The 17521-nt window shown below is 42.4% G+C and overlaps 1 protein-coding gene across 3 annotated transcripts in view; it reads left to right on the top strand.

The window, feature by feature from the left end:
- The first annotated feature begins 4317 nt into the window (after positions 1-4317).
- Positions 4318-17521, top strand: part of XRCC5 (X-ray repair cross complementing 5) — a 56519-nt gene continuing 43315 nt past the window's right edge. For all 3 annotated transcript variants that reach the window (XM_030018182.2, XM_041124392.1, XM_030018183.2), the window contains exons 1-6: positions 4318-4434; positions 8785-8898; positions 9451-9634; positions 10824-10872; positions 12435-12557; positions 15449-15637. In XM_030018182.2, coding sequence (XP_029874042.1) covers positions 4417-4434; positions 8785-8898; positions 9451-9634; positions 10824-10872; positions 12435-12557; positions 15449-15637 — 677 coding nt within the window. In that variant the 5' untranslated portion in view covers positions 4318-4416. The remainder of the gene's footprint in view (positions 4435-8784; positions 8899-9450; positions 9635-10823; positions 10873-12434; positions 12558-15448; positions 15638-17521) is intronic.

Here is a 17521-nt window from a genome sequence, read left to right as displayed (position 1 = left end):
AACAGGATGCAACTTTTTGGGCAAATGTGCCATTCTGTTCATCTGGAATAATGAACATCACGTGGAAGAACTACGTGGAAGAACTACTGGCTGGGCAGCAATCCTGTGGGACAGTATACGCCTGCTACAGAAGAGCGTGATTCTCGGTGTGACTCCATGGTAGTGTGAAAAAGGTAAATACCACGTGGGGAAAAGGGGTTGTAATGCAGAGTTGACTTGTGACTTCATGCTTTCCCTCTTTGTGGCGCTTAATAAGGCCTCTGCTGGTGTATTACAGCCAGTGGAAGTTTTTACTCTGCCTGAGAAAAGCACATTAACTGGATAGTCTGAAGAAGAGAAAGGGACTGGTCGGGGGAAAGAGGAGGCTGTAAATTCAGCAGCTGGCGTCGGGGTTAGTGAGGAGGAAAAGCAATAGTGACACTGTCTTTTGGAAGAGGAACTATGACCATGGGCCCTCAGAGTCTCTCAGCTCTGTGCAGAAGGATTTGTGGAGCCATTTCTGACGTATTCCGTCTCCTCTGTGGTGGTGTGGGACTATGAGTTGTGGGTGTGCTGCTTTGAAGTAGTTTGTGTATCAGCCATGATCCACCCATTGGCCACAGTTCTGGAGCCCCTGAGCTACAATGTGCCTGGTAGGACACACCCCGAGTCAATATACACTCATAACTCATTACCTCTCCTTACTATTTAGCTTTCTAATTTTCCTACCAAAACAATTTCTTGGTTTCCTAGTAGACTCATTTCCTTCCATTGCGTGAACTAAACAGAAAGTGGACTGAGCAGGTAGACCAACAGATGGGAACTGTGAAATCCTCAGATGGATTTTTTTTTTTAAATTTTTTAAGTTTATTAAAGGCACAGTTTTGTAATGTGCTAACTGTTTGTGAGTCATAGACAGCCAGAGGACAAGCCCTGTGGACTTACAGCTGATCCTTAAAGTCAAAGACCAGTTTCGCTTTAGAGAGTGAAACCAGTGTTTGAGTGTTTTCCCTGCAGGCATATCCCACAGAAGCACCTAAGCAAAGACTGTGTGTTAGGCTTGCATCTCTTGGGAAGGACCATCAGGAATGACTAAACTGACATAATAAATACTAGTGTTGGTCTGCACCACAGCTTTGGCATGCGCTTGCAAGCAGGTGTTTGGAAAGACCTCTCGGGAGAAGACAACTGTGCACACCTCCTGAAGCCCAATGCAGGAAGATGCTAGCAGATGTGCTTCTAAGCTCTGCTTTGCTTTGGGTGCCAATTTCCTGTGTACTTTGTCTTTCAGCTTGCTGCCAGGCTTGTACTGGTAGAAATACAAAGCCAATTGGTGTCACAGTGTCCTTGCCCTGCTTTGTTTATCTCTGTAGGAAATTCAGTTCATAATTCCTCAGTTTGCAGTTAGTGCCCCCTTCTATGTATGAATCCAGGTGAAGAATAGGTAATGATTGCAAAGTTAATTCTTCTGTGGAAAGTTCTGCTTCATGTATCTATTTCAATAAAACTATTGGGCTTGAATCCAGATGGCTACGGTATTCCTCTTTCCACCAGGCATTTATCCAAAGTTTTACCCTGTGGGCAATTGCTCTAAGAGGGAGAAAGGCCAAGTCATCTTTCTACTTTTACATCGAAACCATTCACATTTGCTCAGAGCTGCCATAAGCAGCTGGGTCCCAGCTGCAACTCCCTGGATAATACATTCCTTCTTGTAACAAATCAGGGAAGCCATTTTCCTTGTAAAGGCATCGAGCGAAGTTAAACACAAGGCAAGCCCCTCATTGCTGTTTCCCAAGAGCATGCTTATTTAATCCAGGCTTATTTTTTCAGGGGGAAGAAAAGTAACCAAAAAAGGAGTAAGCAGAGGAGTGAGAACCTCACTGGGACTAAAGTCTGACTCACTTTGTTGCAAAGGAGATTACAGCTGATCACCCTGGATGCTGAATCCTCTGAGATGTCACATATCTATTATTTATACCCAGAGACTGGCATTCTGTAAAATGGAAATGGCCAATTAATCACAAGCATCTTTTGGCTAGCATTTACAAGCAAAGATCTTCAAGTCTTAATCCAGGCTAACAAAGCCCCAGTGCCCCCAGATGGAGTTCATTAGTCAGATATGATGATTACCTATAAGGGAGCTCTGTGCAGACTTGCAAAGGAAATGGGGATTAAAGTTTGTTTCAGAAATGATTAGCCAGTTTTCCTTTGAATAGCGGAAATAGATCTGAGGAAATTTGGCAGCATGAAGGCACAAAAGGGGGAATGTTTGGGTTTATCGTTTGTGCATTTTGCTGAGAGAGTTATAAGACCCCATTTATGCCAGCCTGAGAGTTAATGTATAGAAAGATCATAGATGCAGTTTTATGGTTACAGGTGTCTTTTTATTCAGACTTTGTAAGGGAACAGGGTGCTGTACCTGGGTTGGGCACACCAACCTTCCTGCAAAGCAGAGGTTCCTAGTTCATACCCAAATTAGGTTTCCCTGAGTAATGTTTACAATTACTGCTCTAGCTATGACAGTTTGGACCAAAGCCTGGGATTCAGCTTTTATGTCAAATCTAGGATACAGAGAGGACTATGAAGGGGTTTGTGTCGATATTCTGTGCCAGCAGTCAGGGCTGGGGTTTTACTTCCCAACCCCGGCATAAAAATAAAATGTTCATTGATTATGATGCCTGGCAAAATGCTTTTCTGCTGGTGTGTAAAGCCCTTGCTGATGAAGTTGATCAATTCTTGTTTCTCCACTCTTCCCATGTGGGTGTGGGCGTGCATGTGCACATCTCTTGTCTTATGCATAGACTGCAAGCTATGTCGAAACCAGTTAGGGTGGGGGATTGCCTGATTGCTAGGCCAAAGGGGGGGCTTTGGTCTGTGCTGAGCACTCCTAGGGACTAAGATAACATCAGGAATAATAATAATAGTAAGCAGACCTGATTTCCTTGGCTGATTAATCTGAAATCTCCTTAGAGACATTCAGAAGACAACACACAGCTTTCTCTTGCAGTTCCTGACTGTTTTTTTTTTTTTATCTACAGGTTTCCCATAAAACGTTTGTCACATTGCTAAGCTGCTCTGTTCCTTTGATATGCAAAGCGCTTTGAAGAGAGAATCCCTCAATTACCAATATTCCCAAAGCATGGCAATGTAGTAAGGAGGGAAAGGGGATTTTTGTCTTCAGACATCACTCAATATAAAAAGGAAACACTTGTGTTTGCAGGGTCCGTCTTCTGGTACAAGGTTTTTGAAGTGTTCATGTGAGATTTACTCTTTTGTAGCTATACTAATATCACCACTTTGCACTCTGTTTTGAGAATAATTATGGATAATAATGTGGTTTTTGAGGTACACTGAGAATAGAAAGGACACTGGTAATGATATTCTCAAAGGATACAGGGAAAGTAACGCAGAACAAGAAGTACTCAATATATGTGATGAAATATTTGCCATTCTCTGTACATCTCTGCTGATGATTTAGTGTCTAACAGGTGCCAAGATATATGTGATATAGCATCTATTATAAAATCAGCAGGCTTCAGTTTCGTCAAAGACCCTGGATGTAATTTGGGTAAGAAATTCTCTCTATTATTAATGTTGGGAGAAAGCTAGCGTTGTGCCAATGTTTAAATAAATAAATCCTGTCCCACTGGTGATCCATGGGCAGAATGTGGCTTATTAGACCCTTCCATTCAGCCCAAAGCCCTGTCCTGGTGGCAAAGGGGAACGGCCGTTCTGTGGGACTCCTGCGTGCCAGGAGGAAGCTGTAGAGCCCTGGGCAGACGGGCCCTGTGGGGTGGGTGACAGATGGGGTGAGTCAGGAGGTGCTCAGGGGCAGGAGAGGACAGGAGGGCCTCTCCGGCCCCAGAGACTTGACCCGCTGCTGCCCCTCCTCAGAGACCTCAGCCAAGTCTACTCAAACCAGGCTTGTCCTTGGCTACACGCTGCTCACCCTATAGCCAAAATTGCAGCTACAGTCATGCCTGTGAGATGTGGCACTTTGCGGAGGGCTGGGGGGATGACCTGACGAGAAAGATGGCGGGGGGGGGGGGAGGGGGGGGGGGAAGGCACCCTACATCTCCCGCCCCTCTCACCCAGCTGGGCCATACCCGGCCCAGCTGCCCCCTGCGGCCTGCCCCGCGCCAGCCTCGGCCCGACTCGAGGCCGTGTCCCCCCCTTGCTGCTGGAGCCTGGGGACGGGGCAGTGCCCGGCCGGGCCCCTCTCATCCCCTCGGCGCCTTCCCCCCTCGCCCGCCTTTTGTCTCGGTCCCGCTCGCGCGGCCGCCCGCCGCTGGGTGGCGCCTGCCCTCCCGCGGAACGCGAGGCGCCGCCGCCGCCGTGTTCCGGGGTGGGGGACGGACGGACGGGGACACAGAGCGGACAGGGCGCGTCGCCGGCCGGAGCGCTTAGCGCGGCGCACCGCGTCCCGGAACGAGCGAGATGGCGCGCAGCAGCAAGGTGAGGGGAAAGGAGAGGGGGGTCTTCTAGTATCCCGACAGCCTTTGGGCACCCTCCTTCTCCCCCCCCCCCCCCCCCACTTCGTCTGCTGTTTCCCCCGGCCCGGTGTGGCGGGAACGTGCCTCAGGGGTGGGGTGCCACGGAGGAGGTGCTGCCCGCTTGGGCCTGGCCGCGGCTGAGCCCCGGGGGGGGGCCGTGACAACGGGTCCCTCCTCTGCGGGCCGGAGCCGCCTTTGCCCGCCTGCAACGCGAGGGCTGTTTCAGCTTTGGCCCTGGGCCCGTGGCGGTGGGTGTTTGCGCGGCCCCCGTCCTCGCTGTGGGGGGTTCTGAGGGCGCCTGGGGGTTGTTCCGGTAGTGCCTTTCTGTGAGCTGAACGTGGCCGGTCCGCTCATGCTCACCTGAGGGAAGGGGCTGTAACTGCCGTTAGGCGGCTTGTCTGTACCGCGGCCCGCGTGGGGCGGAACTGGCCCGGCTTGCCATCAGTGACCTGACTTCGGTGTTAGTAGCAAACGGCACGGCAGCCGCGGCTGCAAAATCCATCTCTGAAACCGAGTAACTCCTCCCTGTGCCGAGCTCCGAGTTGCTGCTGGTACAAACCAGTCTAATTCAAAGGGACTTCAGTATTCCTGTCTCGGGGGCAGCTGTGGTTTTAAGCACAGTGCAGCTACCACAGTAGTAATTGCCATTGCTTTTGCTAGAATAATAGTAGAAATGGTTTTGCCCTGTTAAAAATGCAGTTTGTTTGTCTGGTATGTTTAAGGAATCCTGTTGGTGAAGGCCACGTTAAGTTCTCTTCTGATACAGGGACGTTTAATATCTGTTAAACACAGGTTTTGTCTGTGCTGCAGGCTGAAGTGCTGCTGTAGCCATATCTCTCTCAGCTTTATTACAACTAGCTTCAGCACTAAGAGGTTAGAGATAAAGGCAGGCTCGTTCCATTTTCACCCTTATCAGTACTTGAGCAAAGCAGATTGATGTTAGCTCAGGTGTGGCAATGTTGTCCTACAACCACACATGCTGAGCATCTTAAAAGCATTGCTTAGTATACTGCACCTGAAAAAGGCAGTACTGGATGCTCAGAGGTGAGATGCACAGAAATTAATAACAAATGAAGAGACATATAGAGGGAGATTACCAAAAGAGAGACCTGCCCTTTTCCTGAAGCCGGGTTCCACATACCTGAATAGGCAGCAGGCTTGGAGTTTGCTGCCTTCCAGAAGAGCATGTTAGCACTTGACACTTGATTGTTTTTTCTTAAGCAAAACAGCAGTTCTTCACTTCTGCACTTGTTTGGTTTCTTTGCTGTCATCTTAGCAGCTGTGAAGAGCATTTTACCTGTTTTGGACAACAGGATTAATTCAGCTGCCAGCCATTGTGTGTCTTGAGGCAGTATAGCAACAAGCCGAGGGTCTGCAGTTGATGATGGTGGTATACTAATTCCTCAGGCTGGCAGATGAGCAGTAACAAGGCTCTTGTGAGAACCTAGTGCAGCCTCAGTTACTGCCTCTATTCCACTCTAAGCTTCTGCAGACCTAGCTGACTCAGAGACATTAATTCCTGGCTTCCCAGCAAGCCACCAGTGAAGGCAGAGTGAGGAATAGAGTGCTGAGACTAGTATAACCTGCTGGACATCTTGTGGAGCCCTGTTGCTCAGCCTTCTTTCTTTCTTGCTTTCTTCCTCTTGTCCTGTCCTGGGAGGATGCAGGGAGTTGAACCAGTGCTTGTTAAAATGACAGGGGAGGTGCACAATATATCCTGGGGAAAAAAGGAGAATAAGAAAATAGTTTTAGAGCTGCTAATACAGAGCATTAGACAGCTAATCTGGGCAAATTATTCTTATAAACTTGTGTGGTGGGTTGACCCTGGCTGGAGGTCAGGTGCCCACCAAAGCTGCTCTATCACTTCCCCCCCCTCAGCTGGACAGGGGAGAGAAAATATAATGAAAGGCTTGTGGGTCAAGGTAAAGATACGGAGAGATCACCCAACCAATTACTGTCACAGGAAAAACAGGCTTGACTTGGGGAAAATTAACTTAATTTATTGCCAATCAACCAGAGTAGGGTAATGAGAAATAAAAACAAATCTTAAAATACCTTCCCCCCACCCCTCCCTTCTTCCTGGGCACAGCTTCACTCCAGGATTCTCTACCTAGCCCCCCCAGTGGTGCAGGGGGATAGGGAATAGGGCTTGGGGTCAGTTCATCACACGTTGTCTCGGCTGCTCCTTCCTCCTCAGGGGCAGGACTCCTCACACTCTTCCCCTGCTCCAGCGTGGGGTCCCTCCCACGGGAGACAGTCCTCCATGAACTTCTGCAATGTGGGTCCTTCCCATGGGCTGCAGTTCTTCACGAACTTCTCCAGCACGGGTTCCTTCCATGGCATGCAGTCCTTCAGGAACAGACTGCTCCAGCGTGTGTCCCCTGTGGGGTCACAAGTCCTGCCAGAAAATCTGCTCCAGTGTGGGCTTCTCTCTCCATGGATCTGCAGGTCCTGCTAGGAGCCTGCTCCAGCGTGGGGTTCCCACGGGGTCACAGCCTCCTTCGAGCATCCACCTGCTCCAGCGTGGGGTCCTCCCCGGGCTGCAGGTGGATATCTGCTCCACCGTGGACCTCCCTGGGCTGCGGGGGGACAGCCTGCCTCACCATGGTCTTCCCTACAGGCTGCAGGGGAATCTTTGCTCTGGCGCCTGGAGCACCTCCTTCCCCTCCTTCTTCACTGACCTGGGGGTCTGCAGGGTTGTTTCTCTTAAATGTTCTCACTCCTCTCTCCGGCTGCTGTTTCTGTGCCTGCCACAACTTTTTTCCCCTTCTTAAATATGTTATGACGGAGGCACTACCACTGTTGCTGATGGGCTTGGCCTTGGCCAGCGGCGGGTCTGTCTTGCAGCCGGCTGGTATTGGCTCTGTCAGACATGGGGGAAGCTTCTAGCAGCTTCTCACTGAAGCCACCCCTGTAACCTGTCCCCCCCTACCAAAACCTTGCCACACAAACCCAATACAACTTGATATTAAGAATTATCTATTTGGGTGACAAAAAGAATCAGGTTCTTTTGGTTGATGTTTAAAAAGGTGTTTGGAGTTATTTGCATGGTCATATGCAAACGCGCTTAGACCGACACCTTTTCTTTCTGTTCATCCCTTTTGCTTTGCAAAAGCAGACTATGCATCTCATGTTGCTTGACAGTCTTCTGATTTATTGTCCACGTCCTTTTGGCAGCTTCACTTCTTAGAGAAGTGGATATATTTTGTGTTTGAAAACAAGGTGACTGGCTCCAACCTAGGTAATACCTAACTTTCCTGTGTTCTGGCAAACAATAATTTTTTGCAGGCAGTGTAATTTAAGCTACTGGCAGTCCACCAGGCAAGATTTTGATGCATATTTAAAGAACCTTGGTTTAATCAGTGACAATGAATTTGAGCTGGCCTTTTGTCAATGTCCTTGGAGATGCAGGGCATAATTTTGCTGAATTTCTCTTGTAGCTTCATTCAGCTGGATGGTAAAGTTACTCAGGTTAATCAAGATAAGTAGAGTCTGTGGAAGAACTTTAGAGGAACTTGGCAGCAGTTGAATGAGAGAAATTACAAGAAGCAATTTTATTTTATTTGTATACTTGTTTATAAATCAGTTAAGGGGAAGACTTGGGCAGTGTTATATATAGATCAGTTAAAGCAATGGTCAGAAATGCAGACACATATGCTAGCTTGTAGGATTTAAGCCCGTAAATTGAAAACAGAATTCATCCTTCTAAGGCATTAAAAGCATAGCTGTGTGCTGCAGACACTGGTGGTTGCTGCAGACACCTCCAGTAGCATAAATGTTCTGGCTCTCCCTGGAAGCTATAGGAGTGCTGTCATTTTTACTGTTCTTTGCTAAGACCAAAGAGTGGTCTCTACAGCTATTATGACCTACTGTGAAGAGTGGATGTAGCTGTAGAGTTTAGGGAACAAGTTTGTATCTCTACCTTGTGTTGTGCAGATATACTGTATTGTGTTATGCTTGTAAATGTCAACCAAAATATTTCTGTTTTATTTCCTAGTGTAGAAGAGCCCTTAGATCCCTAATAAGTTTGCAGGGTTGTATAGAAATTGCCCCTCTTGACAGATTATTGTGTAACATAGGATTTTTTGTATTTTCCACTGAGTTGCCTGGAACATGATACAGGATTAAATGATCCTCAGTTCAGTGGAGTTGTACTGGTGCTGTCCTCCACCATTGTCTCATATTAACAGTTACTGTAAAAGAAACCAGTAGCGATGTAGTTTGATTTTTAGGTTTTGTATGTACCCTTTCAAGTAATTATGCTTATATTGGCCCTTTTGCATTCTTATTCAGTATTGTCTTTCCTTTCTAGGCAGCCATAGTGCTGTGCCTAGATGTAGGCTTTACAATGAGCAGTTCTGCCCCTGGTGAGGAGTCTTCACTTGAACAAGCGAAGAAGATTATGATGAAATTTGTGCAGCGACAGGTATGTGTGACTTTACATGTGATAAAAAACTGTTAAAAAGGTAGAGGAAGCAATAATGTCTATGAAATATTTTCCTCATTTACTAATAATTGAAATAAATGAGAAATGAGTAAGAATTAGTCTGGTTTTATGCAGGAGTAACAGTGCTCTTTATTTCAGCTGTACTTTTGTGGATGAGATGTGGTGGTTGGATTGGTTGCTCTTTTTCTTCAGGGCAGTAGAAGCTTTTAGGGAAAACAAGTACTCTTCTCTTTCTGTAAAATGTTTCAACAGTGTTAAGATTTACCACACTGAAGACTCATTTCAAGGACTGAGTCAGCCAACTTTACTTGTTTTATCTTAGATATCTGCATGTCAGTCTGTTAGTTTAATTATATCTAAACCAGTGAACTTTCTGTAAGATTACATTTTTGTAGGATAGCACTTGAAAAGTAAATCCACTGTACTTGACATTGTTTCGAAATTAGTTAAGCTTGGTGCAGTCTGCCTAACATAGTTGTGTATGAATCTACCTGTGTTTTTATACCTGTTTTGTGTTTTCTCTGTTTCCAGGTTTTTGCTGAGAGTAAAGATGAGGTTGCTGTAATTTTGTTTGGCACTGATGGTACTAGGAATGACCTTGCCAGTGGGGATCAATACCAAAACATTACTGTACATAGGTCACTAATGCTACCAGATTTTGATCTGCTGGAAGACATTGAAGATGTGATTAAACCAGGCTCTGAAAAAGCAGACTGTATCCTTTCATTGTAGAGCACTTTTTGAACTGATTCAGCTACACAGAAGGCAGGAAGTTAGTGTTGTGAAATGGGCTCAGATTTGCCTCCAAAGTTTTAACTGCTATCAGAGTTCAGCTAATTTGTGGTTGTAAGTTTGTTCAAAAGCAGATTAGCTGCTTTTTGACGTTCTTTTAGGCTAGCAGATGGAGTCTTGGCCTTAGGGAATCATTGCTTTTATGAAGTGTTCTGTTAATTAAAGAGAACAAAGATAGCAATAATATAATTTTAGGCCTCAAATAAGGCATCTGACTTTAAAAATAGTGTTGCAAAACTTGGTTTATCCTTTTTCATCAAATAAAAATACTATTTACGAAATATGTCAGCAGAAGTACCAGGAGCCAGACAAAACAGAATAGAGGTTTATCAAATTGATTTCTATATAAAGGATTTCTAACATTGCCCAATGTCACTTGCTGGTTTGAATGTCGTTCATGTTTGAATGTATTCTGTTGTAAGGTGCATAAGGTGAAGAGTTTTAAAAGAAGGCACTTTGTGTGTTTCATTTACCTACTGTTCAACTTCCTGTGTTGTCTTCCCTCTTTCTGGCCGCAAAATGATTATTGTGACCTCTGTTCAGACAGTCAGAGCTGTTTCAGAGAAGTGTGCAGCCAGTCAACTGCATCTTAGCAGAAGCAGTCACGTTTCTTCTCTGATGGGTGGGCAGGTTTGTGTGCAGTGATAAAAATATGTTCCTAATGAAAATTGTGATGAGGAAGAAACTATCAAGAGATTGCCAGATGCAGATGTTTTGAAAGAAAACTCGCATCAGAAAATGGTATTGTGTATTGAAAGTGCAAGTAAATTTTGTTTGTGGATTCAAAGTAATGTTGTAATGATTAGGTTGCTCTTTCATTGGACTTGAGCCTCCTCATTGAGAGTTAGAAGATTGGGCCCTGAAGCAGTCTTTTTACTGTTCCATCAGGTAAATGGGGAAGAGACAAGATCACAAAACAGACAAGTTATATAGGAACCTCTTGCACAGTAGATATTTGAAGAGTACTTGTCTCAAAAAATTGTTCGCTTGTTAATTAAAATGCATGTTTGTCAGTGATTGGGAGGGGGTGAAAACAGAAGATTGTTTCATAGGAAAACCACTTTTGTGACATGATTTGTGTTCTAAATGAGATTTTTCTTAAATTTGCTTAGTCCTGGATGCAATTATTGTGTGTATGGACTTGCTTCAGAAGGAAACAATGTGAGTATGTAATACAAAGCCTTTTACAGAATTCTGACCTTGCACTTTGGAGCTGATCTGATTTCTTGTCAGTATTGTATTTCCAGTATTGTGTAAATATGGAAAATACTTTTATAAAAAAAACCCAAACATTAAAAACGAACACCACACTACAGGAGTCTGTCCCTGAAGAATCCCCAGGAGACACCTACCTTCTCCAGACAATCTTAAGAACTTTCTGATGCAGCTGGGAACTTTGCAGTAGATTCATGAGAATATTAATGCCATTATACAAGGCACAAAGACTTCACTTAGTGTTGCATTTCTTGTGATCTGTTTTCAGAAAACATTAATTCAGATGTTAAAACGCATAGAAAAGGGCTACCAAATTTATAAGGGTGATGGCATATCTTACAAAAAAAAAAGAAAACAAAACTAGAAAGGTGGGTTTGTTCAGCCTAGCAAATTAAAGGCTGTTGGAGATAAGGTCGCTGTTAGTAAATACACAGGCTGTGGGAGATAAACATGCACTAGGGAAAAGCACTGTTTAAGCTGAAAGAAAATGTTGGCACAAGTGTTACAAAGTTGTCAATGAATGTACTTTGACTGGAAATCTGATTGTTTCTAACACTGGGTGAACTGATGGTCCAGAAGAAGGAAGATAACCTTACTTCCTCTTAAAACAGAGATTGAACAAGTTGTTAAAAAGATTATATGATCTAATTGTGAATGCAGAAGACTAGACTTAGTGATGCAATTTGTATTTTTATGAATAAAGTCTAATCGGCACGGAAAGCTGTATCAATTTAACGGTTAAAACCGAGTTGTGAATTAAAATCAGTGTATTTATGGCAGTATAACCTTGAATACCTACAGAGCAACTGCTTTTGTTATCTTCTGGGTAAGTTGCTTGTATGCACCAAACCCTTTGGTACAGAGTTTACCTTCAGTTGAGAAAATAATGTCAGGTAAAAATTCAAGAAAAATCACCCTTATGCTTGAATATCCAGATAAAAACTGTATCAGTTTAACTGAATTTTGCTCTGTAGCTGGCAGAACTTTCTGATGTTTATTGGTACTACTTCTTAGCGTATTAAGTAGGCTTTAAAGTCCATCTTATCCAATGAATCTACTGAATTAGCTTACTAAAATGGCAGCCCCACCAGCAACAGTAATTTAAAATATGTTTTCCATTTTCACAAGGACAGACTTACAGCTGCAAAGGAAATATCCAGTATACTCAATAAACAGCCTAACATATTTTATTAGCATTTTATCTACGTTGGTGAAAATTGGCAGAATTCCATTCATTTGGGTGTAGTTAGTGATTTATACAGTCATAAGGCTAGAGTCCTCAATTTTAGGGAGTAGGAGTGAGTAGGGGGAATCACATAAAGATAAAAACTTGCCATAAATAATATGACCAATGATAGAATAACTTCTGTCAAGTAGGCTTGTTTGCTTATTTTTTTCTTTACAAGTATATTACTTTGGTAAAGTTTCAATTTTGTAAGGAAAGAATTAGAAAAAGGCCTTATAGATAATATTTCTGATATATGTAAATGTTCTTTCTGTATTTTAAGAGGCAAGAAATATGAGAAGAGACATATTGAACTGTTTACAGACCTTAGTAGTCCTGTCAGTGAGGATCAGCTGGAAATTATTATTGCTAACTTGAAAAAAACAGCAATTTCACTTCAGATTTTGTAAGTATGGAAGTGGCTGTTATACACTTTCTTAATAATGATCTTGAAGGAACTGGTGATCTGTTGGTGTATTGTTTCTATAGAGGTGTACCAGTATGTAATATGATTGTTTTAAGTACTTCTATCAATTACACATGCCATGAATTCCAGTTATGAACCAAGTCGCCTTGATTAAGTGATGTGCAAATACAGGTTAAGATGATGGCTTCTTCTCCAGTTAAGCTCATAGCTTAGAGGCAAAATCTAAAATGGGAGACAAAACATCTATATAAGCAGAGAAGTGGGAAACAATGAGCCAGAAATAGCCTCAGAAACAGTGCTTTTGTCACAGCAACAGCCTAGATCCTTTTAGGTAAGGGAGTTACTGGGAAGAAATGATGAGGTAGCATTGCAGATGTTTATAGCCTGATTCTGGTGTCAGTAGAAAAGCAAGTCTGAAGAGAAATGCTATATTCACAGTGATGGGCTGGGAAAATGGAAGCAATGTCTTAAGTGTTATGACAGGAATCCCTCGGCTATCTTGATATAGGTATAGGCATTGATCTGAAGAATCAATGGTGGTGCTGAGATCTGTATTAGTTGTTGCACATGATGGTAACACAGGAAGCTATAGGCCTTCTAGTAAGAGTTTATTTAACAGCAAAACTTTGTGTGAATGCTAATGTTTGCTGTTTATAACAAATAATTTCATAGGAGAAAGTTAAAGCTGCAGTTTTACTTCTGATTATTTTAGTATTTACTTTCACTTAGATCCAGCATTCTGTAAGGAGCAATGTTGTGAACTTGATAAATTCATTAAAGCCATTTGTGGACCCACCTGCAAGATAACAGAGGGCTTAGGTAGGAAAGCATGACTGAAAATCATGGGCTGATCCTCCACAAAAAAATTCTTTTTTGCCTGTGCTTGGGAGAGGCTCAATGTAAAAATGTCAGACTACTCCCAGGTTCTGTCTACACAGCAAAAGAAGGTACGCTTGCAGCATGCCTTGACATGCCCCTTCTAGCTTATTTGAGCCATTCTTGGCACTGGAGGCAGGGGAGACACGCCACCATGAACATGCTGCCAGCCACAGTACATCTTTCAGAGGCTTGGTATTTAGCCCCTGCTACCTTGTCTCCATACCTGTAGTTTGCTGTGCAGAGTAGCACAGATGCTACCACCGCAAGTTAATGTTGCAGTTTTATTCTGTGAGATTTCTGGTATGTCTTTACATTTTCTTTGTCTGTAACATAGCAAATGAAAAGCCCCATGGCTAATAGAAGCACTAGGGAAATGTTGCTGTTACAGTATTAGCTGCAGATTTACACCCTGTCTCTCAGCCATACGAGCAAACGATGCTTTGAGAAATACATGTACAAAGGTAAAATAGTCAGGATACTGGTTTAAAAATAATTTCTTGCTAAACCTCGTCCTTTTGTTATAACCAATGCTTCCATCTCTTATGCCCTGTTTATTGATTAGGTTGTAACTTGTGGTAGATAGTTGGTTTTCCTCCCTGTTATCAAGTCCCAAGCACATGCTGAGCACTGTGTAGCTTTGGGTATTACACAGTTCTCATCACAGGAGTCTCTAAGCACTGTATAATAAAAGTAGTCTAACTTTTATGTATCAGAGGTTTGAAGCTTTTTGCTCTTTTAACAGCTTTAAAATACAGTTTCTCTATTTGTCAGTGGATGCTGCTTCCTAAAAAGGTACCAAACACTTTGCTGAAGTTTGATCTTTAATTCTGCTGTATGTGACATTGTTGTGCATATTGTTAAGTCTCCTTATTATACGTTGCTCCACAGATAAGTTTAGTGAGGACCAATGAAGTGAAAGTAAGGTAGAGATCTGTAGGCTGCTTTTTTGAAAATGTAATACAATGCTAAAATTCTTTTACTTTGTGGAAATGTGGTAAAAGGCATCATGTGGTTTGTTCAAAATTGGATCAGATGAAAGATTTGAAAAATCTGCAGACATTGTCAGGGGCATAGAGTGGAGGATCTTACACATCTCTCTTTTCTCTGGTTATTATACTTAGTTAACTCTGTTATATTTTGAAGAGCAGCAAGATCATTTTATCTATAACCCCTGGCTAAATTTTAAAATCTGATTCTTGAAGTGCAGGAAAATGTGTCATCTTCAGTCAGAAATTCACCTAGTATTGTAAGCTATTAAAATCTCAAAGAGTAACATTTATTCCAGAAACACCTAATAGCCCCACTGCAGAGTAAGTCCCGTTTACTGGCATTTGGAGCTGGTACAGAATCACAGGCCTGGAATGGCCTTTAACAAGTCATCTAGAGCAATCTCCTGCTTCAGACTGGATCAGTTGTATGTATGTCATTGCTGAGTGGTGTTTGTCTAATCTTTTTATAAAGATTTCCAGTGATGGAGACTCTTCTATCTCCTCAGGCAGTTGGTTTTAGAGATTATGGTTTGAAATGCCTTTATCAGGTTTTTGAATATTTGACCTGACTCCGTGATGTGATTTGAGTGCAGGCTGAATATGAAGAACCAATTGTTCCCTTCCTCTCTGCAACAGCCTTTTATATTTAGGACTCTCTTGCCCTCTGACTCCCTTCTCTATGGGTTTTATTTTGTTCAATCTTTTTTCATAGATCTTGTTTTCTAATCAGCATTGTCTTTACTCCCTAATCCCTTCCTGTCTGTGGACATCTTTATTGACGTATGATGCCCAGAACTGATGCAGCACTCTGGTCAAGATGTTACCAATGCCAAGTAGACCTGAAATACTACTACCATGTGTTTTGCAAGCCATGTGGCTCTTTATACATCTGACTGCAGCTAGATAGAAGTCGTTAATCCTGATACAATTTTTGTTTTGGTTTTGGTTGGTTGCTTTAATTAAGAAGAAAGTAAAACTAACTGCTTCTGCTTGTGTTCGTAGTCTGCCATTTCCAATGGATGTTGATGATGGAGGTGGAGATGTCAGTGCCAGTGTACATTCTCATATGCACAGAAACTCTTTTCCAAAAAACAGTTTAACTGAGCAACAGAAGGAAGGCATTGATGTGGTGAGGAAACTGATGCATACTTTGGATGAAGGAGGAGGGCTGGAAGAAATTTACACTTTTAGGTAAACCTGGCTAATCCGCTTTATCGTACTGTAAATTTACTTTATGATTGCTTCCCCAAAAGATGAAATTAAGTAAGTAATCAGTCACTTGGCTTTCAATTTCACTGAAGTCTGAATTTTATAATGTATTGTACACTCAATCCCTTTCAAACAGCTTCTTCAGTGGCTTTAGAATAAGTAGAAGAGCTTACAGATTTCAGTGGAAAATGAATTTTCTGTATCTGTATTTAAAGAAGAAAATCAGTTTTCTCCCATCTTTAGTGTTGGTGGATTTTGGAGGGAATGTTTCTATAAATGAGATTTCAAAACCATGTTTTGGAAAGAGTTGGAATTTGTGACATACTGCAGGTAGAACATTTGCATTTAATGCTAGCCTTTGTTTCTTGGTTGCAGACTTCTTTTAGCTCACTAGTTTATCAAACTCCCACAAATGTTTTGAGTAATGTTATTGGTTTGAATCCTGCTTTTTAATCACAGACTACTGTGCCGTTGTGCCAAACAATATACTTTTTTTAGCAGCATTCCTAATGAAGGAATTGTAAGATGGTTTTTCACTTCATGTTTCCCCAATGAAAGAATAAAAATGTATGTGTGTGTCTGAAAAACTGTAGCTAATGATATATCCAAGACTTTTCCACATAGGTGTTGTCTCAGTTGGGAAAGAAGCAAAATGCATCTATGCACCTTATAAAAAGTCTGGTGTTATTGTCTTGGTAGTTCTACTCTACAATTATGAAGTGTGATCTTTTAGGCAACGTTTTTCAGGAAGCTTAGTAGACCATAGCTGTAATGTGATTATCAAGTGTAATTTTTAGATGAGGTTGGTACCTGTAGGTTTGCATGCTGTTATTTGTCATTTTATTTGTGGGGTTTTCTTCCTGCACCCTGCCCAACTGATCTGCTTTGCACCTCAGCAGCCAGTTAAACTGTCACTTGAGCATTAGTGTGGTTTAGTGAAGAAATACGTATCATTGTGTGTGTATTCCTTACTAGTCAACAGAGCAGTCTCAGTCTCTAGAAAAAAGCAGGCTTTGTCATTGCATCAAAAGACTGCACAGAAAAGCAGTATCTTTCTGGGCCCATTTATCCTTTAGGATAATCCATACGCATGAAGCTATATGTGGCTTGGCGCCTGCTTTATATGGGTTTTTTATTGCAGGTTCTTGCTACTGTATAAGCTGTCTTTGTGCCATGCTTTCAGGGGAAATCCAAAATCTTTGGATAAATAGGCATTTGGCAAATAAATTAAAGCTTTAGTTGTTTAAGTTGTATAAGGATACGTGGGGGTTTAGGTGCAGTTAAGTTGCTTATCAAGCTTTAAGAAGTCAGCCTTGCAAATTTGTCATGATAACTTACCAACTCAGATACACTCTGTTTTTCTATATCCGTTATTCCTGCTGGTAAAAATATTTCAACTCTTGTGAAAATAAATTAGTCATGCCAGGAAAGCAAGTGAGAAAATTTTGTTGTATTTTTGGGGGGTTGATATTCCAACTATCGGACAGGAGATACTTCTGCTGCCTCTGGGTTTTAGGGGAAAGGATTGGAGAGCAGAGGAGGAGAGACATGTTTTTAAAATACAAGTTGAAATGTGCATTTACTAGGGTTCTATTGGCTGAGTCTTCTTTGATAACAGGAAGCGTTTGTCTTCTATACATATAAGAAATTAAAGGATAGAGTTAATAAATTAAGCTTAAATGACAATTTTAGGCATTTGACACTTAGGTATTTGATTTTCACGTTCATTCTTGAATGTAGCTGTTGCAGTACTTTTAATGATATAGTAAGAGGTTCTTTTTAAAAATCCTATATTAACGTGTCTATTGCCAGAAAGAATAATTTGTCTTCCCTTCCTTCCTTTCCCCAAGGGAAAAAAAGATTAAA

Source organism: Aquila chrysaetos, chromosome 6 (genome assembly GCF_900496995.4).
Source record: "Aquila chrysaetos chrysaetos chromosome 6, bAquChr1.4, whole genome shotgun sequence".
NCBI lineage: Eukaryota > Metazoa > Chordata > Aves > Accipitriformes > Accipitridae > Aquila > Aquila chrysaetos.
Note: the sequence above shows the minus strand (reverse complement) of the source record. Positions and strands in the feature narration are given on the sequence as shown.